The sequence below is a fragment of the Pteropus alecto genome, unplaced genomic scaffold, assembly GCF_000325575.1.
Source record: "Pteropus alecto unplaced genomic scaffold, ASM32557v1 scaffold87, whole genome shotgun sequence".
NCBI classification, from domain to species: Eukaryota; Metazoa; Chordata; class Mammalia; order Chiroptera; family Pteropodidae; genus Pteropus; species Pteropus alecto.
The window spans coordinates 6,547,387-6,575,122 of record NW_006443225.1 but is presented as its reverse complement, the minus strand read 5'-3'; the positions used below and the strand labels follow the sequence as shown (position 1 = coordinate 6,575,122).

The following is a 27,736-nucleotide window of genomic DNA, read 5'->3' as shown; positions in this document are numbered from 1 at the left end:
TTCCGTAATCGGCTCGATCATGGAGAGGTCGGGCGGTTCTGAAAACATGAGAACAATCGTATTTGCTTGGGAAAAACCAAAGGGGGCTTTCAAATGATTCACTTTCTTATTTTTCACTTTGCTGGCCTTTCGGTATAGAACTTTTGCGACCGGCTGGACCTACCATCATCTGGCTTGGCGGGCATTCGACACACGCGCCTACACATGGCCACAAAACAACTGAAGTATTTCTCCAAACTCTCATCGGACTTTTTGTCCAGTCTGGCAAAGGCTCGAAACTGGTTCCAATCAAACTGCTGTTTCATAGGGTCGAAAATAACCCCGAACGTGGATACCACACGGTAAAAATCAGCCTCTTCTCTTCTTGTCCACCTATTAGAAAGAAGACATTGACTTGAACCGTACTTGAGTAAAGAGGCTTAAAGTTTATTTGTCCTAAACTTAATACACGGTACTTATTTTGGGGGTGGAGAGACAGGCTGTTTGGACGGTCCTTATCTTGAGTGTGACCCCTGCCTCTTGCAGGCCTAAAAGAGCAGAGAGGAGAGGATCGTACCAGGGGTTGAGTAAAACCCTGAAAAAACTCACTTTTGCCGTTTCTCGGATATTATAGCTTCCCTTTCCGCCTCTAGCGCTCTCACTTCCTCCCGAGGCCGCCGCCTCCGCCGGTCAGTCTTCATCAGAGCCTCCTGCCTCATTTGTTGCCTTTTGTAGCTGCGCTGATAGGCAGTAATGAGCCGGCGCAGACGGGTGGTCAGGGTTGAGGTGTTAGGCCAGTAAAGTTGGCCTAACTCAGCATTACTCTCACTGTGCTTGCCTGGGGAAGTGGAAAAATATTTTTGAAATGTGTAGCTGTAATCTTGCAATACACAGGATTTTCCATCAAAACAAGATGACTCATTAACATTCAAATGACAGTGTGAGAAAAGGCATCACGGTGCCCTCATTTTTAAAATATAAATAAGGAATAATAGTATGAAATTTATAAACTACATCTTTCTTAACTCCTTAAGGGAAAAAACAAGTCGACATCAATCTTACATAAAGAAACATACTTTACACCATAAACTACATTGTAAGCTTCCGCTCTTGTAATATAATAATCTTGCATTAAAAAAAAAGATCACATAATTGTTAGCTAACGGTTTTACATTAGGCAAAAGGTCAGTATTTTTTATAGAATTGGCAATCATTCAGATATTTGGCAAATGCCCAATCCCTAAGAGATATATTTCTAAAGATGCTTAAGTTTTCACTAACTGGTATAAACCAAATGCATAAATTCTAATCCAAAAAATCATTAGAAAAAACCAACAATAAAGAAGAATTAAAATTATTCACAAAAGAGTTGAGTCACTGTAGATGAAAACACACTGAGAGGCACTGTCACAGAGCAGCTGAGGTCCCTGACACGTGACGCCTGCACAGCGCGTCTGCTCTGCTCTGCGAGCTTTTCCGGAGCCATACCTGTGGCACGCATGTCCATGGATTCGTCCTTATCTTCTGGAGGAGAATTTGCAAATTCCTTGAAAACAAAGCAAGAAGCAGTACTATATTAATTTAGAGCTTCATGTTGCTCTATCTTTTAAAGACTAGGCCATTATTTATAAAGTTTAACAAGTCTTATATGGGTATATAATATTTTACTGGTGCTCTAAAAGTCAATATACTCAAGTTCTTACATCTATTTCATCCTTGAATGGTGTTCTGGTTGGTTTATATTCTGGGTCTTCATCTTCTCTATCAAATTCTCCCCTATAGAAAATATTTAAAATGTTTAAATCACACTGATAAGCAAGCGAGTAAAGGGGACTTGGGGAAGAGTAACAATCTGCCTAATGCAACTTTTAATTCTGGGTTCAACGTCAAAAGCCTCTCTCTGTGTGTGTGTTTAAAAGCGCAGCAGCAGCGGGAGGGGAGCTGTGGGAGGGAGGGGGCTGTCGTCGTTTGGAAAAGACAGATGAGTTTCAGATCATCCAGATAATACACCACGTTTAAATCATCGTTACGATATACCAGCGGACTGCACTGGAAAACGTCGCGAAGTTCAAATCAGGCGCAACACAGAGCGCAGCGCAGTGTAAGAACTGGACGCCGCCAATAGATGTGACGCTGACATAAAGTTTATTAAAATTTTAGAATGTCCTTCTTACCCATCACCGCCATCTGCTAGCATGTCTGTTCCTCTTTGCTCGGCAGCTATGGCCTTGGCATCGGGCATACCGACTCGTTCCAGGAAGCACAGTGCGGGGTCAGCTCGCATGGAATTGTACTTCTCGTAGCCTGTGCCAGCCCCAGCAGCCCACAGAAGACACACACAGAAACAGAGAGAGGCCCGTCACTGACACACTCACATGCTACCACGACACAAGAACTCCATTTATTTCTCAATCGAGATTACCATTTATGTTGTATTTAAAAGAACCTGATTTTAGTAGAGCATTCTACGGAACCCTAAATTCCAGGGCAGATTTTGGGGGCCGATTTACATTTCAGGGATGTTATCGGAATGATCGCAACTGCTAACACAGCTTCTGAATAACTGCAAGATGACAAGGAAGATTTTTGACCTTATTTTCCCCAAGATCTAATTTTGCTTGACATTTAAAAGGCTTTGTAATGTCCCTGCCTGACCCCTGCAGTGGCTCTCCGAGTCCACCCCATTCTCCTGGTGAACAGCTCCAGTCCTGCAGGAACTTGCACCACCGGCTGAAAAACCCCTGTCTTCGTAAGGCCAGCGAACCTGTCTTATTAGGTTTAGGATGATGCATGTCAGTAAGATGACACCGTTCCCTCTATGGTTTTCAAACTGCAATTTGCTTTTTGACTGCCCGAGCTGACTAGATGGGAAATGGCAGATCCCAACAGTGCACTGCGGGAAAATGATTTTTAGGCCGAGCTCACAAAACGCGGCTGCAGTACATAGGCAGAACAGCACAATTCAATTAGGATGTGTACTACAACACACCGCTCCTAACTGCTGTAGAGCCGCAAGCCAAACTGTAATCATGAAAGGTTTTATAAGCCATCATTCTCCCCTTTAGTCAGGCTGGGCTGCTGAGAATACCTCTGCGACCCCCAGAGAATTGGGATTATAATCAGGAATCGCTCACTGTATATATCATGCCAGTTCTGCATCCCCAGCCTTTCAAAGTTAACAAGGCTGCATCCCACTCAGGGGAGCCGAGAGTTCTCAGCACTGACATTTGTGAAATATTGCTTGGAACAAAGCCCAGGAGGCACTTGTACAGATTAATAGCAGAGGTTAAGCCCACCGTCCACTTTGACACGGGTTGGCAGAGCCGGCAAGGGGAGCCGTGCTGGAGGCAAAGTTTAGGGAGAGCTATAGGACAATTTGGCTATTATTAAAACAAATATGGTTTTGGTTTTATTTACAGCCAAGAAAGAAATGTTTTCTTCTCAAATACTCAACAAACATTCAAAAACAGCATCTGATATTTACAGTTCATATTAGATTTTTAGTGCAGGAAAATGGTAAACGCCAAGAGTCCTTTGGAACTATCCTCATTAATATTATGACTTTGGAAAAGAGTATGCAAAGAGCTCTAAATAAAGACAAAGCCACATGGTCAAGATGTGGTCCAACAGAAACGTCACTTACCGTGTTTGAACACTCCAATCAGGAGAGACTTATCTGCTTCCTTATCCCACCAATCTGTAGGGACCTCAGCATGGAGAGGTTCAGGTATCCACACGTCGGCCTCACTGTAAAGACAACCGTTTGCGTAATACTTAAAACAAATACCAGTATTAAAAAGAATTCCACACAATGAAGATAATACATACACTCCCATGCCCTCTTCCCACAATAAGCACCTGAGCATCGTGGAGCGGAATGAGCAAAGGTTAAAAGAAAGGGCAGAAGTCAGTCACTTTCCACCATGACCAGAAATGAACTTTATCGCCCAGTGTCCCATTTTAAAGGTCATCTCAAAACACTAGTGATTTAGTTCACACCTCTTTGTATGTACACTCATACAAACAAACAAGTTTTTCCCGATTCACATCACATCCCTAAGCTCACAGGACAAGCACTGCATTCAAGATGCAAAAAAAAAAAAAAAAAAAAGAGAGAGATATGTGCTACTAATAGTTTATGAAGGTTTTGAAACATAATCCACGATGTTCTCTGACCACCCGGGTTATCACAGGGAGGTAGAGAATCAACGTGCGCTTGCACTAACCTTGAGTCGGCACCCTCTAAGATCTTATCAGCCTGGTCTCCTATAACTTCTTGTCTTAGGTAGTACAGCATGCGGACACGCAGCAGGACCCTGGAGAGGAAGACGGAGGGGGGAAAAGTTCTTAACTTCAGGACTGTTTGCCAACAGTGGCTTTTGGCAGCTGCTGCTGTTCATCCATCATCCTGCCAAGGCTGATTAGCCATGCTGTATGGTAGGCTTGAAGCGTGACAGATGGTGGCACATAATCACCTCTGTGTGGTGCTTTCTGCTGGCTTCCAACAGGCCTGCCTGGCAACCGCTCACACTGCACAGAGAGGGACCGAGCTCAGCCCAGCCCAGGCGCACTTCATTTAGTTCTACCTAGTGCAGCTTGTGAAGTTTAGACACGTACCCTACCATTGCCTCTGAAGTATTGAAGCAAGTTTGTAAACAACTGAGCAGATGGCTTTCAGTAACTGTTCTGCTTCATTATCTCATAAAATTTCCTCAGCTGCTGCCTTAATACCATTTTTGGAAGCACATCAGAAGTTGTAGGAATAAACGCGATATAAAATCTGGTTTTACTACCTTACAATAAACCCTCAATATGGAATGTCAGGTTTTTCAGATTATACAACTTTGCTTCCGAGAAAGGAAGATGGCGATGGGGGTGGGCGGGGGTGGGCCGGGGTGGGCCAGGGTGGGCCCTCGCTCTTCTCCCTTAAGGAATATTAATTAAACATTTTTTATTCCTTGTAGTTTACATTACCCGGAAGCCTAAGTTGTAGCTTAAAAAATAATAATAAAACATTACAAAGGAGATTAAAATATGTCAAATTCATTGAAGTTCTTAGTCATTTTCAAGGAATCAGTGTTTAAAAACCCTTGGAATTCTAGGAACCAGGTTTTTAATCTCACTTGGACTTCCTCGATGGCCTCAAACATAACTCTTTCAATAAAGCCCACCAGGTAAATCCCAAAGGCCTATTTGTACTCAAGTCTCCTGCCGGACAGCCCTGGGTGCTGCCTCCTCGGCCGTGAGTAAATGATGATACCAAGTACTGCTTCCCCAGCTGAGCAACCCTGGTACACGCTTCTCAACCAACATGTCACAGTTACTACACCAGCTCACTTCCACTTCACAATGACCCCATGATAAAGTGGGGGAAAAGTTACCGTTCCCATTTTACAAAAGCGAAAATCAAAGCTAATAGAAACAAGTGGCATAGCCAAGGTCACAGTCACCTTGAGCGTGGACCACTCAGAATTAGGCCTCTGACTTCATTCACCACTTCACACTGCCTCTCAGGATGTGGTAACTGGCCTTGAAAATATCAAGTGACAAGTAGGGACAGCTTCACCAAAACAGACTGCTCCTGATCACGCATGAGTAGCTACCCCACGACACTCCTCCCTCTCCACCAGGATCTTCTCCTGGCCAGTGTTGGCTCTAGAAAGGCAAAGTGCGAGGCTGCAAATATCTGAACACATTCCAAGCTAAGCACTCATTCTGGATAACTCATTTTTTTTTTAAGATTTCTTTCTCTTGATGAGATGAAAAATTGGCTGGGCCACCGAACCGGCAAAAGGAAAAATGACAACATGGGTCTCTGTGGCTGGCACATTTTGTCTTCTCTGGTTAGAGAAGAGCTTTCAGGCCCATTCTGAGAACTTGCAGAGGAAACACCCTCCCAGCCTGGGCTGGATTCTCTTATTCACCACGACTCAGTGCAGAGGCAGGGATCCTAACGGTTTCTCTTTCATTTGCTGGGAGGTAAAGTTTATTAGTGTAGGAGGAATTTTAGTCACATGGAGACGTTTATGAACTGTTAATGTCATCTTTTTTCTAGAGGAAAGAGTTCAAACCAACACGATTGGCAAGCTGAGTGCCCCTATGGGAAGACACGGTAGGTACCGTCAGGGTAACGAGGTGGACGGGAGGTGGGCTGTGACCCGAAGGAATCTGCACCTGTGAAGCCAGACGGGACAGGATGGGTCCCCAGACCTCGTTCACCTCTCACTGGCTATCCCACTAGTGACCGTTTCCTAGTCCGGCACCCAGTCTAGGACGCACATGGCACTACACTGTCCTGTCCGCTTCGCCTGCTTTACAGTTCCTCCGTCTTTGCCTTTGTCTCTTGAAACTTCTGAAGAGCACTAACCAGCCAGCCGTTTTCTAGGAAGTCCTCAATTTGGGTCTTATTTTCTCTCTTACCACTTATCACACCTCCTCACTTCAGATCCTGAGGAATCTCAGGGAGTGAAACACTAGGAAGAACTGGACCGCTTGCCTGTCCCAGACAGGAGATGGAGAGCACTGCCAGTTCTTCTGAGACCAAGGAGGCAGGTGAGAAGAAGGCCAGTTACGTCTCACACACCAGTTATGGAGGGTGCTCTACGAAAGTCTGTTACTGACATTACAATAGAAAATTAAAAACCACCACCACCACACTGGGATCCGGGAACCAGAGCCACTGCTCCCACACTCAACCACTTCACTTAGGGTTTGCTCGGAATCCAGAACTCAGAAGGCTACTGACCCCAAGTTCACACAGACCACAAGGAAACAGAAGTCTTCTAACAGCTGTAAGTGGGGCAGGATTTCAGGGAGAACTATTCTGCTTCGGTAGTAACAACGAAACAGTTTCTGAGGCATCAACATAGTCTGAGGTAATCGTTTTGAAGACTCAAGAAGGAAAATACTTGTTTGTCAAAATCTAAAGAGAGCAGTCAAAGGTAGGCCCTGAAAGTGCCTTTGTATTTAAAAGGAATGAGAATCATTAGTCAGCAGGGCCAGGGGGCAGCAGGTGTTCTCCAGGAGTTATCTTCCAGGAGGAGAGACAGCCCGGAGGAGGAGGCAGGTTTCTGAGGTGGATGGGGAAGAGCGAAGGCACCCCCCTGGTCTGGTTGGGGTCCCCAGCCTGGCCCTGTCCCTTAACTAGCTGAGGGACCTTAAGCACCGAGTCTCAGTTTCCCTGTCAGGTATATGGGGATGAAACGGTGCTATCCATGTGAGACAGCTCAGATGTAACCCACACGAAGCTCTTGGCATGGGGCAGTGTTATATGCTCAGACGCTGGTTGCTACTTTTAAAAAGCGAGATACACGTATATTTATTTATATCCTGCCTCATCCAAGTGAAATCTTGTTGCTGAGCTCTACTTGACTGCCATGGAAAGCGAGTCTTGAAGGGTTAGGAAACTCGCCCACGGCCGCACAGAGCCCGGAAGCGGGAGCGTGGCTCAGCGAGCTGTGCTACTGGTGCTGAATAACGCACGCTCAGAGCAGGAGAGGAGTCAACACGTGCGCATGTTTGTTTAAGATGGAGACAGTGAACACAGCTCTAAGCGATGAAAGAAACTTAGATTCAATATTCTTCAAATATATATAATCCAGTTCTGGAAATAAAGGTAAGGAATATGATTCTAAGCTCATAGGTAAGAAAAAAAGGAGCCGGCAACTGAGGTATTATTAAGCTAACAATAACATGTAAATTTCCCAGTCCCTCCGCTGAAAGCAGTCAGTTGAAGGTAGGATCATATAAAGCGAACCACGATTCCCTGACACGTACCAGTTAGAACTTAGTTACCCACAATATCATAGCAGCAGTGTCCACAATAGTCAAAAGGTGTCCATCAACCCAAAGGCCTATTGACAGATGAACGGACAAACCAAATGGGGTCTGTCCACATAATGGAATGTTACTAAGCCATAAAAAGAAATGAAATTCTGGTACAAGCTACAGCATGGCTCAACCTGAAATAAGGCAGACACAGAAAAACAAATGCTGTGCGATTCCACTTACGAGGCACCTAGACCAGGCCCATTTATGAGACAGAATGTAGAACGGTAGTTGCCAGGGGCCTGGGGATGAGGCACAGGGTTGCGGGGAAGCATGTTATTGTTTAATGGCACAGAGTTTATATTTGGGTCAATGGAAAGGTTTTAGGCATAGATAGTAGTGATGGGTACATAGCATTTTGAATGTAATTAATGTCAATGAATTGTACACTTACCAGTGGTTAAAATAGTAAAATTAAAAAACTGCGTTATGTGTCTTTATCACAATTGTAAAAATCAGTCATCTGAAGGAATGCTGTCATGTGACTCGGTATGATTCAAGAAAAACAATAAAGCTGAGCAAAGATAGCAACCTCAGCTTAACGGTCTTAATTTTGTGTGTGTGTGTGTGCGCGCGCGCGCGTGTGGGGGCGGTGTGTGTGCATGTGTGTGTGCGTGCACGTGTGCGGGGCGTGTACGCGCGCATGTGTGTGGAGCGTGTGCGCGCCTGTGTGTGGGGCGTGTGTGTGTTTAAGGACAGAGTGAGCTCTCCACAACCAGCCCTTGAAACCCTACTTGTTGCAGTGGTGCTTCAGGTGCTTCTTGTAGCTGTCCTCCTGGAACAGAGCGTCCGGGTTGCAGCCGGCCAGCCAGTCGGCGTCCTGCACCACTGGGTGGGCGCTCTGGGCTTTCACCTTCTTCCCCTTCCTTCCCCTCGGCACTGGGGCTGACAAACCTAGAATCATAATAATCACAATAATCACAATCATCGAAGCAGCTTTTTACAACCCCAATTTCAGTGTCAGAATCAGATATTTCAACAGACAAGGACAAGGAAATACGGGGTCCAGGTTGCACCACAAGGGTACCCGGCAGGTGCCTGTGACCCCGCAGCACAAAGAGCACGAAGCAGACCTACCGGAATGATTGACCAAGGCGCGCGTCTGGCCATCAGCCGTGGGCGTGATGAGGTCCCAGATGAAGCTTTTGATGTTCTCATCCCCCTTGTAATGGTTGAGACAGTACACGAGGATGGTTCTGCAGATGGTTTCCACGTCTTGCTCGGTGAGCTGACGTTTGTAGCGTCCGTGGGAAAGGATGTCTGTCCACCGTCCCCAACTGCAAAGCAAACGTCCAGCATGCAGATGGTGCTTCACTTTAGATCTGGGCCTAGGCTTTCAGTCAGGTCGCAGAGTTACGAAATCCTGGGTCAAAACTAGTAATTTTACATCAGGTGACGGGAATGCAACCCCAGGGTCGAGAGTTAAAAGCACCCATTCCGTGGATGTTGCCACGGAAGCAACACCCACAGGACTGACATGGGCTTTCTCGGTCAGACTCAGGCAGTGGCAGTGACTTTTAGGACATGAAAGTAAGCAGGATCTGGGCACGTTACACCGTGCTTCACTCCAACGTGGCTTGTATGCTTCGATGGTGACCAAGCGTCTGAGATGCATGGTGCACGAGGTGGGTGTGGTCGAGAGTTAAAAGCACCCATTCCGTGGATGTTGGTGACCAAGCGTCTGAGATGCATGGTGCACAAGGTGGGTGCGAGTGACTTCTCCCAGGTCAAGGATGCGGTGCTCAGGAGGGTGGCCGCACTGACCCACCCCAAAGGGATGCCACAATAAGTAATGAAAGACTGTGAACATGGTCAAGTTTCCTTTTGAAACAGGGAATGCTAATTCCAAATACAAGAGACAGCACTCAGGAAAAACGTTCGGCCAAGGGTCAGGGCCTCGCGTGAAAGGGGCAGGAGAAAGGACTGGTCAAGGATGCGGTGCTCAGGAGGGTGGCCGCATTGACCCACCCCAAAGGGATGCCACAATAATTAATGAAAGACTGTGAACATGGTCAAGTTTCCTTTTGAAACAGGGAATGCTAATTCCAAATACAAGAGACAGCACTCAGGAAAAACGTTCGGCCAAGCGTCAGGGCCTCGCGTGAAAGGGACAGGAGAAAGGACTGTGGACAGAAGTGGACAGAAGTGCACAGAGGGCACAGAGGGCACACCGCCGAACCCGAACTGTCTAGCTAGGGCTGTAATCCCACGCTACACGCAGTGCTGTGCCCTTGCACCTGGGCACTGTGCTCCTCACAGATGCTCTGAGCCGTGTCTTCCCCACGCTATGGCTGACTAGGCCCCCAGGGTGGTACTCAGGATAGGAACGAGCCACTCCACTGCCTTCTTCCTGACCTCCACTGAGAGCTGTGCACAGCGGGGAGCCTCAGCAGGGGAGAGCACAGTGCTGGCCCAGCAGACCCTGCTTTTCACCCCAGCCTGGTCCCTTCTGGCTATTACGAGCTTCTCTGTTCCTCAGATCGAAGGCTGGCCCTTGCCTCTAGGCCTTTGGACACACTGCTCTCTCTGCTGGAAATTCTCTCCTCCTCCCTGCCTGATGCCCAGCACTCCCTCTCACCCTGGCTAATACATGACACCCACCGAGTCACCGACTATACACGGCACCTTATGTGGAATTCCTTCTTTTATTTCCCAAGCCCTGGAAGTCAGCAGAGAACACCTGAGTTGGGTTTTAAAGGAGAGGAGACGTCTGAACAGAGCATCCCTGTCGAGGCACCATCGCGGCTTACCGCATGCCTACTTGTTCACCTGCTTGCCTTGAGACAGCGCTGAGACAATTCTGCTCACGAGGTCCCTGGTGTCTGAGAGTAGTATCCTAGCACAGTGCCGAGTGCAAAGTAGGTGTTCGATATACAGTGATGCCTACGGGAGGCGGCCAAGGCTGTACTAACAGACCGTATGCTCCAGACATACTTCTGAGCTTCAAGAGGTATCGAGATGTCGCATTTCTAAAATTACCAGCAAAATTCCCAACTCTGAGCATGAGGCTGAAACATGGAAGCAAAGTGCACGGAGGAAAGGGCTCACGCGGGGAGTCTCTCCACCATGTGAGAACAAACAGGAAAAGATGCTCGGCTGGCAGATAATTAGTGGGAGGGACACGGCTACTGAGACATAGGATGGACCTTAGCTCAACTTCATTAACTCCATAAGTAGACTGATTCAGCGCTCCTCGTGTGTCTGCTGGTACTGCACTCTGCTCCGAGGACACAAAGAAAGAGCCCCGTCCTCAAGGAGCTGCTACCTGGGTCTCAGCAGCAGGAGCCAACCACCCGAAGTCATGTGTGTAACGGAAAGTGCAGCTCAGACTTCCAAGTGCAGGGTGCCAAGGCGGCCCCTACACTGGATGTCAAGGACAGGACAGGTTGGGCAGATCGAGGCTGTGCGCTGGGGGTGGGGTTGGTTCCAGGCGGCGGGAAGGGCCTGTTGAAATAGTGTGGCACATTGAAAGACACGAAGAGGTCTGACCTCACAGAATAAAGCTGGCGTGCCCACGGAAAGAGCCAACAGGTGAGACAAAGGCCAGGTAAGAGGCCTGTCTGCCACGTAAACAGAATGGTTTCCACCGGAAAAAAATTATCAAAGATAAAATATCAGATCAATAGAAATATTGTTTTGGTGGCATTTTTTTTTTTTTTTATTTGAATGGAATTTGCCTGCTAGAGAACTCTTATTTAGAGATTCAGACTTTTGCTGAGCATCCTGACATTCAAAGCACTGTGTGGGGTGCCGCAGAGATTCAGAGGCGACACATTCAGAGAGTTGAAATGACTGCCTGTTCATGTTTCAGATGAGTTCAAAGAGCTTTACAAGAGAGATGACTGCCTTTAATAAACTTATTACAAAATATACTAAAAGATTACGATAGCCGTAAACTTTATGTGAAGGTAAAGGAAAAAAGATTTTGTAATTTTGAGACTGTCCTGAGTTATTAATAATCAACAAGTGAATTTGGATCTGACATAACTCCTTTGTGTGCCTTCAAATCCATGAGGACCTGAGCCACTCTGAGGACTGTGGGCAAACAAGCGGGCGCCGTCAGAGCTGCTGCCCAGTTCACTTGGCTATGCTACGGGGAGTCACAGAAACCCAAACACGAACGTTGTTTTCCTATGCAAATAGGGACTCTAACCATTTTTAAAATAAAATCCTGATTTTCACAGGCGTCTCGCTTACCCGTAGACGAGCAGATTCTTCTCGACTCTGAAGCACTCGCTCCTCGCGTAGCCCTGGGCCCTGTCCTGGGGCCGCCGGGGCTTCACGCTCGGCTTTTCCTCAGAATCGCTTTCCAGGTCTGAGAACTCCATCAGCTCGTCTTCCTTCACCGCGCTGTACAGCCTGGTCTGCTTCCGCACCCTCGGAGTGTCAATAACCAGGTTGTTCTACAAAAGATGGCGGATCATATTCGCGACTTCTGAAAATGCGACTCTGGGTTGGATCAGATAGAGTTTAAATGGAACCTCTCACTCACCCTCCCATTTAAGGCATCGATATCCAATTCCGCCTTCTTAGCCCACTTTTGCCAGAAATTGGGATCATCCAAGGAAATATCTGTCCTATTTCCAGATGCAACAAAACTGGCCTAAAGGAGAAAAAAAATATGCATTACTTTGAGATGCTTTTCTCAGAGGTAAAATGCAAGGCAGATTTCATCTATTCATTCACTCAAACATGTATGCGTTCGTCCACTGCGTGCTAGATGCTGCGGTGGATGGAACTAAGATGAAGACCGTCGCCCAGGCAGCTCAATGTCCAGGGACTGAGACAGATCAGGAAACAAAAGATGACCATGCAGCACGATTGATGGTAGGTAACAAAGGTCTGTGCAGGTGCAACTGACATACGGAGGTCCAGGCAGGGGTGGCGGTGGGGGCACAGGCAAGACATTGCTGGGAAGACAGAACAGGCTCTTCAGAAAATGCCCGGATCAGACTGTTAAAGCTCAAAGAACAAGACAGCATGTGGAAACATTCAAGGCAGAGCATGTGCAAAGGCACAGAAGAGAAGAAAGGCAATCGACTGAGTGACGTGGCTGGGGATAAGGGCGGTCAGGGAGAGTGGCCAAGGAGCGAGCAGGTGCGGCGGGCGGAAGCCAAGTCAAGCAGGGCCCTGCGTGTCCTGTTAGCAGAGTCTGAACTCTGTCCCAAGGAAGCAGTAGATTCTCTGGAAATGGGAATAATCTCGAGATGGACACGTTCCTATCCAAAGTCACCTGTGTCTCGGAGCCTGGAGGGTAGGACAGTGTAGACGGGCTACTGTAGTTGAGGGAGGAAATAATGAAGACCGAAAACAGCTCTAGCAGAAAGGAATAAAGATCATTCTTGAAAAGGCAAAACTGAAGGAGTCAGAATCTGAGTGGATGTAAAACACGGAGGAGGAGGAGGAGGAAGCCGAGGAAAATGTCAGCAACCAGCTTTGGCACCTGAATGGTGGTGGAGGAGGAGGAGGAGGAGGAGGAGGAGGAGGAAGCCGGGGAAAATGTCAGCATCCAGCTTTGGCACCTGAATGGTGGCACACAGGTGAGCAAATAGGTGTGCGTGTGCGCGCTTGTGCAGGCACAGAGGGTGGAGGGACAGGGAAGACAGCTGTGGCTTTGCACATACTAAACTTGGACGTGCCTGTGAGGACTGAGGAAGGAACCTGAAAAGAGGCGGTGAGAAGCTGAGTCACAGAGCCCAGAGGAGAGCAGCGGGGACAACTGTTCACATTCAAAAGGAGGGAGCTGGACCCTGCCTCACAGCGTCACCACACACAAATCCACTCAGAACGGCTGTAAATGTCGGCATAAAAGTGAAAACTATAAAATTCTTAGAAGAAAATGCAGGAGCGAGTGTTTGTAACCTTAAGTTAGACAATGCACAAAAAATCACAAATGATAAAAGAAAAAATGGGTAAACTGCGCTTCATTAACATTAAACACCATTGAGACTAGAAGAAAATATTTGCAGATTGCATTACCTAGTGAAGAACTTTAATCCAGAATATACGGAGTATTCTTAAAGTTCAATAATAAAAACACAAATAACTCAGAAGATGAACAAAGGATCAGAATAGACACTTCTCCAAAGATGATATCCATACGGCCAACGAGCACATGGAAGGACCCAAGACAGCATCAGAAAAATGCAGATCAAGCCAGAGTGGGCTATCACTTCACACTCACTAATACATGACAATAATCAAAAAGTCAGACAATAAAAACTGTTGCTGAGGATGTGGAGAAAACAAAACTCAAAACACTGCTAGCGGGAAAGAAAACGGTAGAGTCACTTTAAAAAATGGCCTGGAAGTTGCTCAAAGGTTAAACATGGAGTTAACATGACCCCGCAACTCCATTCTTGGTGTATACGCAAGAGAAACGCATAAAAACTTGTATGCAAATGTTCACATTATTTATAATAACCAACACTTCACTACCAACTAACTAATAAACCCCAATGTCCACTATCAACTGGGAAATGAGATACAGACATGTAATGGACCATAGCTCAGGCCATAAAAAGGAAGGAATTACTGACACATGCTACGCTATGGGTGAACCTCAAATACATTATGCTAAGTGAATGAAGCCAGACACGAAAGACCACATGTTGTATGATTCCATTTATAGGAAATGTCCAGAGTACGCAAATCTGTAGACGCAGAAAGCAGATTAATGGTTGCGAGGATTTGGGGTGTGGGTGGGGGAAAGGGGGGCTGACTGTTAACGGGCATGGGGATCCTTCCGGGGTGATGGAAATGTTCTAAACTTAGAGGTGGTGGCAGATGCACACATCTGTAAATACAGTAAAGGCATCCAAAAAGTGAACTCTGTGGCAAGTTACATTTCAATACAGACGTTAAAAATGAACATGGAGAGTGGGCCTGGGTGTGGAAGGGTGGACCCGCTTGCAGGTGATGCCTCAGAAGGGGCTCTCGGCCAGTGGTGACCTTCTCCAGAGCTGGTCTGATAAAGACGTGGGGGAGGGGAGCACGCTGGAAGTTGAAAAATAAGTAGAAAGGGAGGCAGCAGAGACAGCTGGTGTAAATAATGCCTCTGTGGACTTAAGCTGTGAGAGACGACTTACTGACTTAGGGAGCTGAAGCCGGAGTTAAAGACAGGGGAGCTCTTTCGGATAGAAGCGCCCTGGCTGCCGTGACCTGCGTCTCAGGAAGGGGAGGGAGCAGGGTCAAAGGCACAGGGAACAGGTCAGCCTGGGGGGCGGGGGGAGGCATATTCGAGGGTGAGGCGAGGGTGACCACCAGGTGCCAAGTACATAGAACAGAACCCAAAACACAAACAAAGAATGTTTTATGCATTAGGGGCTCCACGGGGAGTTAATAATTACTTAATTCGAAATATAAAGCAAACATTACGCATGCGTCACACGAGTGCTTTACAAGGTGCTGGACGTGAACTCCACCGCACTCCCACAGAAAACCTGCCTCCAGCTCCGCTCGCACCTTAGCAAACGTGGAGCCTTTCCCTTCGGACTCGATTGTGATGGTGTGGGTTCGCCGGAGGAGAATCTGATCTATGTCTTCTTCGCAGAACTTAGACCCTTCATCCTCCTCATCCATGAGTGCACCATAGGCCCCTTTTCGTAGAAGATCCTCTATTTCTTTCTTGGAAAGCTGTTGTACCTGTTTTAGAGAAATATTTAAAATAATTTAAAACTGAAATGTCTGTAGACTAAGCAAACGTTTTGTTTTCCTCAAAGAGGGGGAACCTGATCATAACAAAGGAAATGAGAGGTCAAAATATTGCTTAAATATTGAGGTTAAAAAGCAATCGGATGCTGGGGGACTGCTCACTGTCAGCCTAGGGGCCGGAGAGCACGGTGGGCGGGGCCGGGCGCGGTGGGCGGGGTGCGTGCGGCTCACCCCGTTCGCAGCGCTGTCTCGTCCGCTCATGGACTGCAGAACGGCCTTATCCAGACCGAGCTTCAGGCTCGCCTTGTCGAACATCTCCCGCTCATAAGAATTTCTTGTAATCAGCCTGTAGATTTTCACAGATTTGCTCTGTCCTATTCTATGACATCTAGCCTGAGCCTGGAAGAAAAGGGAAATTAATGGCTACCAAAGAAATACTCAATTGTCAGTTATGACAGCATCTGTTCCAATAAACAGAGGTGCAGTGTAAAAGAGGGTTAACATACAAAGAAATTACTTTTACATTATTAATAAATTGGTTACTGGTTGGTTCATTTGCCCGTATCATGGGGCACCGCCTGAGTGACTACATGACTTTAATTTATTGGTTTGATGGGGGATTCTCTGTCATAGTAGAATGACTTTATTTAAAAAAAAAAAAAAAAAAAAGGCATCAGGAAGATTTTTTTGCATGTTTACCTGGAGATCATTTTGGGGATTCCAGTCAGAATCAAAGATGATGCAGGTATCAGCAGCAGTTAGATTAATGCCTAAACCTCCTGCCCGTGTGCACAGGAGGAAAACAAACCTATCAGAATCAGGTTTGGAGAATCTGTCAATAGCTGCCTGGCGAAGGTTGCCTCTTACTCGGCCGTCGATCCTTTCATATGGGTACCTGGAAAATGTCAGTATTAACAGGTAGGCCTGACAAACGGCTACAATGTACTTGTTTTTTTTAATTTTTAGGAAAGTAATACGATTTGCGACATATTTTAACAGAATATTATTTATCAGAAATAATTGCAAATAGGTTTTGTTGTAGTTTTTCATACAATTGATTGAATGCCCCAAAACTACATTTTATTTTACTTCCTCTCCAGTGAAACATCTAAACCCTAAAAACAGCTGACACCTCTAACTGTAAAATAACACACAATTTCAACGTTAGGGAAGAAGCATTCTCCCTTAGTCAAATGAAAGAAATGGAAAACAAAATTGCCCACAAAATCATGCAGAGTCTTTCCATAGTCACTATACAGAATAAATGTCATGTACATCTATTGCTTTTTACAAAAGACGTAACACATTTTCCCTACTCAGTCCCCTCTATCATAAATGTCACTTCGAGGTGAACCATGTAGGGCCCTGGGAAAGGTCGTTCTTTATTTCCCTTCTATCCCGTGGTACTGTGGCCCTCACCGTCTCTGAATGAGGTAGTCTTCCAGTATGTCCAAGCAGCGCACCATCTGGGAAAAGATAAGCACCCTGTGGCCACCAGCCTTCAGTTTTGGCAGCAGCTTGTCAATCAGCACTAGCTTGCCAGCAGCCTGGATCATCGCCTGGAGCTGAAAATCTGGAGAGTCTGCATTGTGTGTTTCTTTAAACTCTTCCAAAATTTTCTCTTCAGCACCTGCAGAGATTGGACAGCATAGCGTGAATACTGTAAAAGGTTTTTATTACTAAAAACAATGAACCTGCTTTCAAAACCCACTGCAAACTGTAGGAACCGGTACACTAAACTCGTTTACGAACGTGAATCCATCCACTTACTCAAGTTAGGTCTACACAAAACCAGGAAAGTACAAAAGGGATCAAAGTTTTAAGCACAACACATTTAGGCATTTGGAGGGAAAAAACACATTTTCCAACAAACAAATGTTTGCTGATTGTAGAAACTGAATTTCAACAACAGACTGTCAAGCCAGAAGTGGCAAAAACAAGCCAAGGGCCAGATACCTACAGAAAATTTGGAACCTAAATTGCTGAAGAAATGAACTGTTTACCAGCTGAATATAAACACAAACAACAAAATCTGTTCCGAAACTAAGGAACAAGGGGATAGGGTTCTAACAATACAGCGTAAGGGCAGCAGTTTGTGATTATAATTGCATAATGATACAATGAAGGGACTGCAACAAGAGGGAATTAATTTTTCAGGATAACTTTCAGGGATTTTTTTAAGGGGATCCGAACACGCATCTTCTCTTGAAATCTCTAAATCTCCCTCCATATTCATTCTCATCTGATAATTTCATAAGGTACAAAAATTCTACCTTAATTATGCAAAGCTCTTAAAATTTTAAAAATAAAACAAAACAAACTCTGTTTCACGTAAAACTTCTGTGCCTTTTTCTGCTTGTTCAAAGACTTGAGTGCATCAGAGAGGAGCCTCAGGAGCACGGCGTCTTCCTCACTGCTTCCTCCCCTGACCCCAAACACATGCTTATCCAGGAAGCGGCAGGCTAAGCTTCCTTCGACTGCTTAGGTGGCTTAACTGGAATTATGCAGCATCGGTCTGGCCTCCTCCCACCTCTGGGGTTAATCAGGGCATGACTGCTATGCTCAGCTCCTCTCCCGAAGGAGGGACACAGTCACCTATTCTTCAGAAAATAGAAGCAAACAAATCCATCTGATGGGGTTGGTTCCCAGCCTTAAACTGTGCCGGAAACTTAAAACTATTCTCCTTACCACTGGTTCTACACATGTGCACTAATTACTATACACGAGATGGGGATACGAGATGGGGTACAGAACCTTGAAAGGGTTTTAAAGTTCAGGTTAGTTAGACCACCACAGCCACTCACACAGTACTTCTGCAAACAGCGGCAGATGGAGCAAAAGTGCCATCTTATTTCCATTTTAAGGGCGCTTGTAGAAATTAAGTTATGACATGGTCATATGCAGAAATACAGCTTATTAATTATTAATCAACAAAGAATCTTACTGAGAACAGATTAAAGTCACTTAACGCCTTTACCAGGCACTAAGGCCTTCTGCAAAGCACACTGTTACTTCTTATGAAGGGGGACTGGCAGAAAAATGCCGCTGGGTCAGAATCGCTAGTGTCTCCCCGCCTTTTCCACATGAATAACAGGCTAATATTCAAGATTTGCTTCTAAGTGGGAATAAAGGCAAAGGTTTTACCAGGAAAGGGTTTTAAAAATGCTGTTTAGGAGCATTAGCAGAAATGTTCTGGAATAATGTTTTTCAAAACATAAAATTTAGAAATCTAGGTTCTAGATTCAAGACAAGAAGGTCCTCGGGAAATAGGAAAAATAGATTTAAGTCCATATATTACATTTGGTCTTTTTAAAAAGTTTGTTTTTGTTGTACAATATACCATTAACTCTCTGCATTCAGGAAGAGATAGATTTTACTCTCAACAATATTAGGTAGTTATTTTTTGTCCTATTAAAATTATAACTCATAATCAAAAATAGTGTTTCAGTTAAAAACAAGTTAATGGTCAATGAAGTTTTCAAAAATGAAATAATTATTTTGACAAATCAGACATGTTTGAATCATTTTAGTAAAAAATTTAAAAACCAATAATTCCGTCGAATTAGCAGAAATTTTTTCATTTTAAATTTATTCAGTGATGAGAAAAATAACTTTTTTGCTTTTTCAATGTCATCAATAATTTATCATCTTATAAATAGCCAAAATAAAATACATTCTTTCTCACCAGACAAAAACTACTGCTGAATTAATCAATTCAGCTCTTTGTTATGAATTCAGGTTCTTAAAGTGGCAACCAGTTTATACCAATAATACTTCATTTAAAAATATCAGCATACATATTTCCTATATGATTCCTTTAGCACTATATTTATTATGGCCAGATGAAGGGAAGGGAAAGGGTATGAAAGGTATTGGGGAAGAAAGCAATTTTTACCTTCTGATACCACAGCCAAATTTTCAAGTTTAGCAATTAGATTTACCTTGATGTTAGATGGTAAATATCAATGAGAAAATGAATTGGAAATAGGTTAAAAGCCAAAATACGTAGTTTGTCGGCAGTGCCCTAAATTACTGTTTGTACTACATTTAAAAGTAAGTGTGTGTGTGTATGTGTGTGACAACTTGAAATAAGTGTGGAATTGTGTCCACTTTAACAGTCACTGCAGTACTGCAATGTTGTCTAGCTATATTAGCTACAAACAAACAAGAAATTATTTTCTTCTGAAGATTACCAGGGGAAAAAGGTTACCATTTTCTCTCTGAAACTCATTCTATCGTGTAAGCTTCAGTCCTGTTTCCTTTCTGCCCACTATGCACTACATTTCTCCATTCCCAACAATAACAACAAATAACTCAAGTCACCCCTAACCATGAGGGGGCTTTGACCGAGTTTTCGACATTATTTTTACTCTTGCATAGAGATGTAAAGTCAAACACCCCATTCTAACAAAGCTTGTTATTCTAACAGTAACAGTAACTCCATTTACACTACCCACTTAACTCTTAGCAAGCACGACGCTGACTAGCAATGCTGACCAAGTGCTCACAGCACACCAAACACTGTAGTTCCAAGCCTTTAAGCGCTGCTGCTAACACTCATTCAAATATTTCTCATGTATGTGCAGTTTGGGTTCTGCCATCACTTCTCTTTTTTTCCTTCTGCTTTGCTTATGTTTCCAGACTCAACATACGCTAGTTTTTTCTATGTTCCACAATTACAGAAATGTGCTTTGTTGAACTAAACTTTAGTTTGACTGGGGCTGCTTTACTCTGCCACGACCAATACGAATTTCAGCATGAAATTCAAATTGAAAACTTCCCTGTATCTGCTCAATAAATGTGCGCAGAATGGGCTTCAGAAAACCTTCCACTCCAGGCTGTGGTGAGAATGGGCAGTGCTGGATTGGAGCAAGCTCTGTGAAACACGACCCCTACCTAAGTTATCCAGGGAGTCCTAACCCCGTGTGTGTGTGTGTGTGTGTGCGTGCGTGCACGCACATGTGTGCTTGAGATTTTTTTTTACTAGAATTTCCCATCATAAAGACACATAAGCATACCTGCTTAACAGACACTTCCTAACTTGTTACAAGGACAGAAAAGCTGACTTCGAGGTGTGACCAATTAGAACAACTGCCACCGATACAAACCTGAGAAGTCCTAAGAGCCTCCTGGAGAACAATGAATCATACAGGATGACCCTGGAGAGCAATCAGCTATGGAAAAACCCACCAGCTGTGTTTTGGGGGAACGCCCCCCTCACAATGCTCAATGCATGTAATTAGCATGTAACCAAACAAGGTAAACTTGATGGAGCTGGGAGTGAATATCTAACAACCACTGCTGAGATCATCCCTTTCACATGCGTCCTGCTGGCAGCATTTAATCTCTTTTGTGAATGCCTTTTCTTTCCCCTTGGAGGCTACGATTTCCTCTTTTTTTTTTTTTACCAGATAGTAAATGCAAGCATGTGTGTGTGCGCGCGTGCGCGCGTGTGTCCTTACTTATACCATCGATGGCTCAAAGCCCCAGTTCCATCTCCCCAACTCAGGAACAGGCTGGCTGACACTCACCATAATGGCCGTACAGGCTCTCAAACACATGGTGCTTAGCAGGTTGGCAGCATTAAACATATAATTACCACACATGATACCCTCTTTAGAAGACAAAGCAGAAGCGCAAAGTTTGAAAAGGAAATTCACTGATGTCACACCATAGTAATGACCTTAGGTGCTACGCTGAGACTGTCTTCCAGGTGCGGACCATTTTTCATTTAGTAACAGGAACTTCTGGATCTGAAGTGGCTGATCCACATGTAAGTTATAAAAGAAGGAAAGATTAGGAACTCTTTAAATTAGCTGCCCTTGAACCTCATGGATTGTGATAAAGACAAAACCAGGCTTTGTTCCTTCTCTCCTGGAAAAAAGCTGATTGTTTTGTTGGCCAATTATAACTGTGCACAAGCACCTCCAGTTAGCCGGCCACCACCTTATCTTAACCTGTATTAACTCCTGTCTGGACTACATCAATAGCCTCCTAGCTGGTTGTTCTGCTTGTCTGTCTTTCCTAACTCCCATCTGTTTTATAAGATGTTGCCAGATCAATCATCTGGAATCACATTTCTAATCATTTCTCAGCTTAAACACCAGCCGTGGTTCTCCAACGTCTACAGACTCAAGCCAAAATTCCATTACCCGGCATTTAAGGCTTTTCGCGGCATGGTCCCAGTACGTCTGGGTTCACCGTCCTACGATTATTCCTATGGACTTCACACTTTGGGCGAGTTCCCCTTCGTTTTCGCGCCTCCTTTTCTTTGCTCGGGTTATTGCATCAGCATGATGCCCTTCCTTTTTCTAACCCTGACCGGCAAAACCCTTCCCACCGCGTAGGCTTGTCTCAACGCCACCGCTAACGGCTTTCCTCGGCTCCATCCTGACAAACTGATGGCTCTTGTATTCTCCAGAGTATCTTACGCATCACGGGCATGAAATATTAATTCCTTTAATGATTTCTGCAAGTATATAATACAGGTTTTTACTCCTATCGGTTATATAACACTATCAATTTAGTTGTGAAAACAGGAAAATCATAAAGTATTCATTAGTAACAGGGACGAACTATTAGCCAAGCCTTAAAATAATCTCTCATTCTTAGGAAATAGGTGCTAAAGGTCTCTAGACTGAGAGGCATTTTCTCCTACAGAGTCTTGAGACAGCTAATATCTGCTTTCTCCAACCAAAGTTCCTCTGTAACTTCTCTGCTTTAAACACACACACACAGAGAAGGAGGGAGGGAGAGGGAGAGACGGAACACGTGCGCGCAAGAATATCTCCATCGAGGGCTATTTCTCTTTCACTGTTAGCACTTTTGATGGGTTTTGGCCATGGGGCACTAATGCCTCCTTCTATCAGGTGAGACATAGATGCCAGGATGTAAGAGGAAGGTGAGGTGAGGTCCTGCTTCACGAATCAGCAGGAGCCACTACAGAAGGAGGCATCACAAAGAATAGGAAGCCAGCGATACTCACACTCAGACGACAGGATACAATAATGACTACAACCCATAAAATCCTCAGTCTGGAGGGAGAAAAGGATTTCCGGTGCTTTGATAGTCATTAAATAAGTTTACAAACGGCCAAGCTTACCGTTAATAAGGTATGGATGATTGCAGCACTTCCGTAATTCCATCATAGTGTTTAAAAGGTTAGGTACGTTAGCTTGGCCACCACCTTTGGAAAGAAATGTAAAATTCTTCTCCAGGATGGCTCGGTAATATTTCTTCTGAATGTTTGTTAGCTCGACTTCAATAATAGTCTCTTCTTTGGGGGCCAAGTTCTTTTCTACATCCTCCTTGAGACGTCGCAACATCATTGGCTTTAGAATAGCCTGGAGTTTTTGCACCTAAAGAAAAGGACCTTAAGTTAAATACTGGTATCATGATTTGCTTGCATGTGAAAACATATCTACCATGAAAAATCATTATTATCCTATTTATTTCCCATTCGCTTTCATTTGTCAAAGCCCAGTAAGGGTCTGAAGGCACTAATCTTTCATGACAGAAGTGCAATGAGGAAAGGCGCTAGAAAGCTCACGTATCTACTGGGTGGAGAAAAAAACTATATAATTTATATTTTTAAATAGTTAAACATTAAACCCTTGCCGTTTCATGGGTCAATCGTCAGTCACATGACTGGAATACAAAGTAGACGAGATAAGTACCTGTTCTTCTGTTTTCAGATCACCAAATTCTTGCATAAAGGTGGTTTCTGAAGGAAAGCGACTTGGTTCCAAGAAATGAAGCAAGCTAAAGAGCTCTTCCACGGTGTTCTGCAGTGGGGTCCCCGTCAGCAGCACTTTGTGTTCCTACAGGAATACAGGACAAGCAACTGATCAGATCGTAACAAAAATAGTTCCTGAAAACCAAAGCCTCTCTCTCAATCACCATGCTCCTACTTCTACACATTAATTCAGCACCCACCCTGTGAAAAGTATAGAAATTAGGCACAAAAGTGGAGATTCAAAGAAAAAAAAAAACATGGTCTCTGCTTCAGATACATATGTGGAGGGGCCTCTCTAAAACTGTGCCGACGCTGTTAATGTGTCTTGTCATTTCGTCTCTTCCTAGAGTTACGAGGTCAGTATTTCGGTGCCATGGCTTCATGAGTCCCCTAAGTCTCAAAGCTTTTTCCCCACCAAAGTTGAAGGCTTTTCCTAAAATCCCTAGACTCAGATAAAGCTTACACGACTCTTTCTGTTCTTTACATCAACAGCACTCTCGTCTCCCCATCTGCTTCCTGCATGACTCATGTTGGAGACAAAAGAAGTTCTTCTATATGCAACAGCACAGAAAAAACTATTCTATTCTACAAAAATGTCGAACTAGCAAAGAGGTCAGCTTGGTTTTAAATACCACAATCACTTTTTTTTTTAACAGATGCTATTTCTAACTTTGTCTCTTTGAACCAAGTTAGGTGGTTCTTAAAACAATTCTTCCTGTTTACGAGCTCTCTCTCCAGCTTTCCTTACGCATTTGTACCCTTATTCTTCTATTTCTACATGCCCAACATGGAGGAGCTGTTTGGCAGTGATCAGTCCTAATGACAGTGAGTTTATTAATCTCAAGGGCCTTAGATTGTCTTCTGCTTTGGCCATCTGATACACGGTCCAGCTTTCGAAACTATTTCAAAAAGTGATCATACCTTCTAGTAGGTTCAGAAGCAATATTCTGACATAACTTGGAATCTGACAAGACTTGCTTGCCAAGCAGAGAGTATATGCTCAGTAAACACTAAGGTGAATGATATAACTAAGGACATGCTAATTTTCTTAATATCTACTATGTCTTATCTGTCAATGGACAAAGAGGTCTCATTCGGAAGGTACACTGACCACCATCATCTACAGACTCATTAAATTCATAAAGAGTAAAGAGTCTGCAAATCAATCTGAGATTTTTTGATGTGTAATCGTATTGGTGGGTGACGTGGGCCACAACCCCGACATAGTCGAGTCCTGAGTTACTTTATCCGAGACTTAAAAAAAAAATGCTGTCACAAATTTAGGAAGAGTCACCGCAGTGAAAGAGCTGCACTGAGACCGAAGACCGTCTCCCAGCTTCTCCCGTCCTTCATTACTGAGTTAAATTCTGAACCTCTAACCAAATACGTCAGGAAAAGTCTTTTAACTTATTAATTTCAAAATAAACTTATTTTAAAAAAGGAAAGAAACTCCATTTTTATGTGGCTTCCCCTCACAGGCTGTTTAAAGCCAGTTATACCAAATGATCATTTACACACGTGACCCTTTTATAAGTTTTCACGCGAGCAATAGAGTAGAACCAGGCTTCTATTCGAAAGCAGGTAGCTATGAAATAACACAGGATTAATGCACCGCCTATCCCAAAGCATCACATGAGAGACTCGGCTATCGAGCTTATCACTTCCAACCTCCACTATGCCAGCAGATAGGCTTTTGGCTTGAAAACGTTACCATTCTTTTTAGCTCTGATGGAGTGATGTCCATTTACTTTCATTTCAGCAGACTCTCTTAATTTGTGTGAGGCCTCCTGACAATGAAAGATGAGATAATGGAATCAATGAAGAACTCCTACCACCTCCAGAGAAGTCCCTCCTTGCCAGAGAAGGACAAGGAGATGACTCTGCTTCCTAGAGATCTTGTGGAGGACAGTGAAGACCATAAATGACCCTCGGCACATCATCTCCCAAGCATCTCCTCTGACGAGAGAGCTGAAGACGCACACTGCTCTCTCCTTTCTAAGAATGCACTTGAAGATGATCTCATCAGGTGCATTTTCACCTGAGTCTGGTGCAGGTAACAGCAGTTCCTTATGACTTGCTCCATAGCTAGATACAGTTATTATCTGCTATTTTCACTGTGACTTATTCTAGGAAAGAATAATAAAAAGGCAAGTGTGTACGTTCTGATGATATTTATTTTAAAGTAAGGATTTAAAAACCAGGCAGTGACCTGTTCAAAACTGGACAAATACAATTACATTCTAATTCTGAACAACGATTATGTGTATTCCATCTTGAAAACACCTCTTCTGAGATAAAGGTTCCTGATTATCAGAAAAACAAACATGTTGTTCATTTGCTAATCAAGCTTCCCAGTTGGTGAGCCATGAATGCGTTACAGTTAAGCCAAGTCCTTGAGGCAGCCGGAAGGACTGTGAAAGTCCTCAGCCCAGGACTGGTTGGTTACCTGTGGCAGTGGGCAGCCTTCTCAGCTTACCCGGTGTGACATACAAATATTATCATTTTCTGTACGTGTCATTATGTGAAAAGGTTAGAAAACATTGCAATATGTAACCAAAAAATTATCTGATTAACAGATTCTAATCTATTAATGAAGTGTTACTATAAACAACAGAAAATCCTTTGAAGTCTCCCAATGACAATTAGATTGTTTGTTGACAGAGTTCAACTAATCTGTGCTTACCAATGGAACAGTCTCCCACCCGGAAACTATGGACTAAGAATAGAAAACAACTTTAATAAACTCAGCTGGGTGACTATTTAACCTTCAAGAAATGATGCTCTAACTGTCCCTTATGTAGACCACTGGGAGGATGGGGCCCTAGTCAGAAGATATAGTTAGATATTTCATGAGCATTAGTGGCTACCTGTAAATCCAGATTTACTTCAACGTAATGCTAAAGTACCACCTAAAGAGACCAAATACAGCCATGAGTTTCTCTTTTCCATATGCTTACCCACGTCTTCAAGAGCATTCATCGTTTTTATGTGTTCTAGTTTGTTCTGTGGATTGGCCACCAAATGATATAAACTGCTTTGAGAAAAGTCTTAGGATAGCTTTAATAATAATTCATTAGGGGGAAGAAAAGAGAAATCCCATCCTAAACAGAATAATTGAGGAAAACTTTTTTCTCTGAACAAAACTGGGTTTTGTTTTTACTTGAAAGAATAGCTGGCTAATCTGATCCCCTTCATTTAGGAAGAAAGAAGCTGCTTTCAAGAACACGCCACAACAGAAAGCTTTAAAGCATTCTTTTCAGTAGTACCAGTTGTCAGTAAAAAATTTACGGCCATGAACATATAGACTATGCCTTCCCATCTCAAACTCTCAATTTACAAGAGATCAAACTAATCTAGACTTCGACATTAAAGGGATTAAAAAAATATTTTTGTACTCTCTTGAAACTCATCAAAATATCCAAGACAAGCTAAATGACAAAAACTTTGCTTTTAAAACATACATTAAAAGTAAAAACAAGTGATCAAAACCCACCTCGTAAACTACAGAGTGAAAAGAAGCCTGAGAATGACTGAGGTCATGTCATATGCTATGAAACCACATACATAAAGGCCTGGAACGGAAAATCGACCCAATTCTACCACTTCTACAAGATATTATCCCATGATACTCCCACTGAAGAAAATTCTAGAAAAAATTAATCAGGAAGACCTGACTATCTCTTAGAAAGCAGGAAGAATGTGAGATAGGTGTGGTCTAAAACTGCAGACCAAAACTATGCCCCAAACTTCGGAGCTTCTGCGCAAACTGGATGAATTCCAGATATTGGCCAGATTATGACAACTTGCAAGTACAAGTACTACTGGCCCCTGTATGCCAAAACCTATGAGATCTGGAGCATAAATGGATCATGATGGCGGCATTCACAAACAAAAGGGAAGAACAAACAGTTTAAAACGATTTCAGTGAAAATATCATGACTACACTCTGCTGTGATACAACTATGCACAGATACCAGCCAACGATGTAAAAATCAGGAAGACAGCAGCCACTTTTGAGTAACAGAAAGCTCAGCAAGATATATCACAGTATTTGACAGGCTTTGCGAACACCCTTCCCAGATACCAGTCAAATTCAGAGCAGCAGGAGCACTGAGTCAGTAACAATTCTGTTCAGGTTCAACGGAATCACCAACTGATCACTGACCAAGTCCATCATCTTGAGTCCTTCCAACAGCTTGCAGTTCCTATTCTTCAGCCGGTGGGCTTCATCGATGACGACACAACGCCATGGAATATTCCGTAGCTCAGGACAATCAGTCAAAATCATCTCAAAGGTAGTAATGATGGCATGAAACTTATAGGACCCCTTTATCACTCGACCCTACAAGAACAACTCTGCATTATTATTTAGCATTACAAATTACATTAACAACTTTGAGAATGAATAAGACATGAATCGACCCCTTTGGGAACAGCTTTATCTAGGTAACACTTAGATTTTGTTTTCGAGGTTATCTGGAGGTTTTAAGCTGTTAAGGTACAACAAGGCTTTAAAACCTTTCTTTTTTAAGGAAGTTAGAG

At 43.9% G+C, this 27,736-nt stretch overlaps 1 protein-coding gene across 1 annotated transcript in view; it reads right to left on the bottom strand.

Annotated features, from left to right (window-relative positions):
- CHD7 (chromodomain helicase DNA binding protein 7) overlaps positions 1-27,736 on the bottom strand; it is a 119,876-nt gene that overhangs the window by 12,694 nt on the left and 79,446 nt on the right. The window contains exons 13-31 of the mRNA XM_025041112.1: positions 27,360-27,536; positions 23,136-23,279; positions 22,562-22,817; positions 16,879-17,089; positions 16,159-16,354; positions 15,691-15,858; positions 15,271-15,450; positions 12,299-12,409; positions 12,004-12,209; positions 8,884-9,083; positions 8,541-8,700; positions 4,206-4,295; positions 3,623-3,726; positions 2,154-2,283; positions 1,683-1,755; positions 1,468-1,525; positions 589-817; positions 164-372; positions 1-38 (exon numbers count right to left, since the gene is read on the bottom strand). Coding sequence (XP_024896880.1) covers positions 1-38; positions 164-372; positions 589-817; positions 1,468-1,525; positions 1,683-1,755; positions 2,154-2,283; positions 3,623-3,726; positions 4,206-4,295; positions 8,541-8,700; positions 8,884-9,083; positions 12,004-12,209; positions 12,299-12,409; positions 15,271-15,450; positions 15,691-15,858; positions 16,159-16,354; positions 16,879-17,089; positions 22,562-22,817; positions 23,136-23,279; positions 27,360-27,536 — 2,940 coding nt within the window. The remainder of the gene's footprint in view (positions 39-163; positions 373-588; positions 818-1,467; positions 1,526-1,682; positions 1,756-2,153; positions 2,284-3,622; positions 3,727-4,205; positions 4,296-8,540; positions 8,701-8,883; positions 9,084-12,003; positions 12,210-12,298; positions 12,410-15,270; positions 15,451-15,690; positions 15,859-16,158; positions 16,355-16,878; positions 17,090-22,561; positions 22,818-23,135; positions 23,280-27,359; positions 27,537-27,736) is intronic.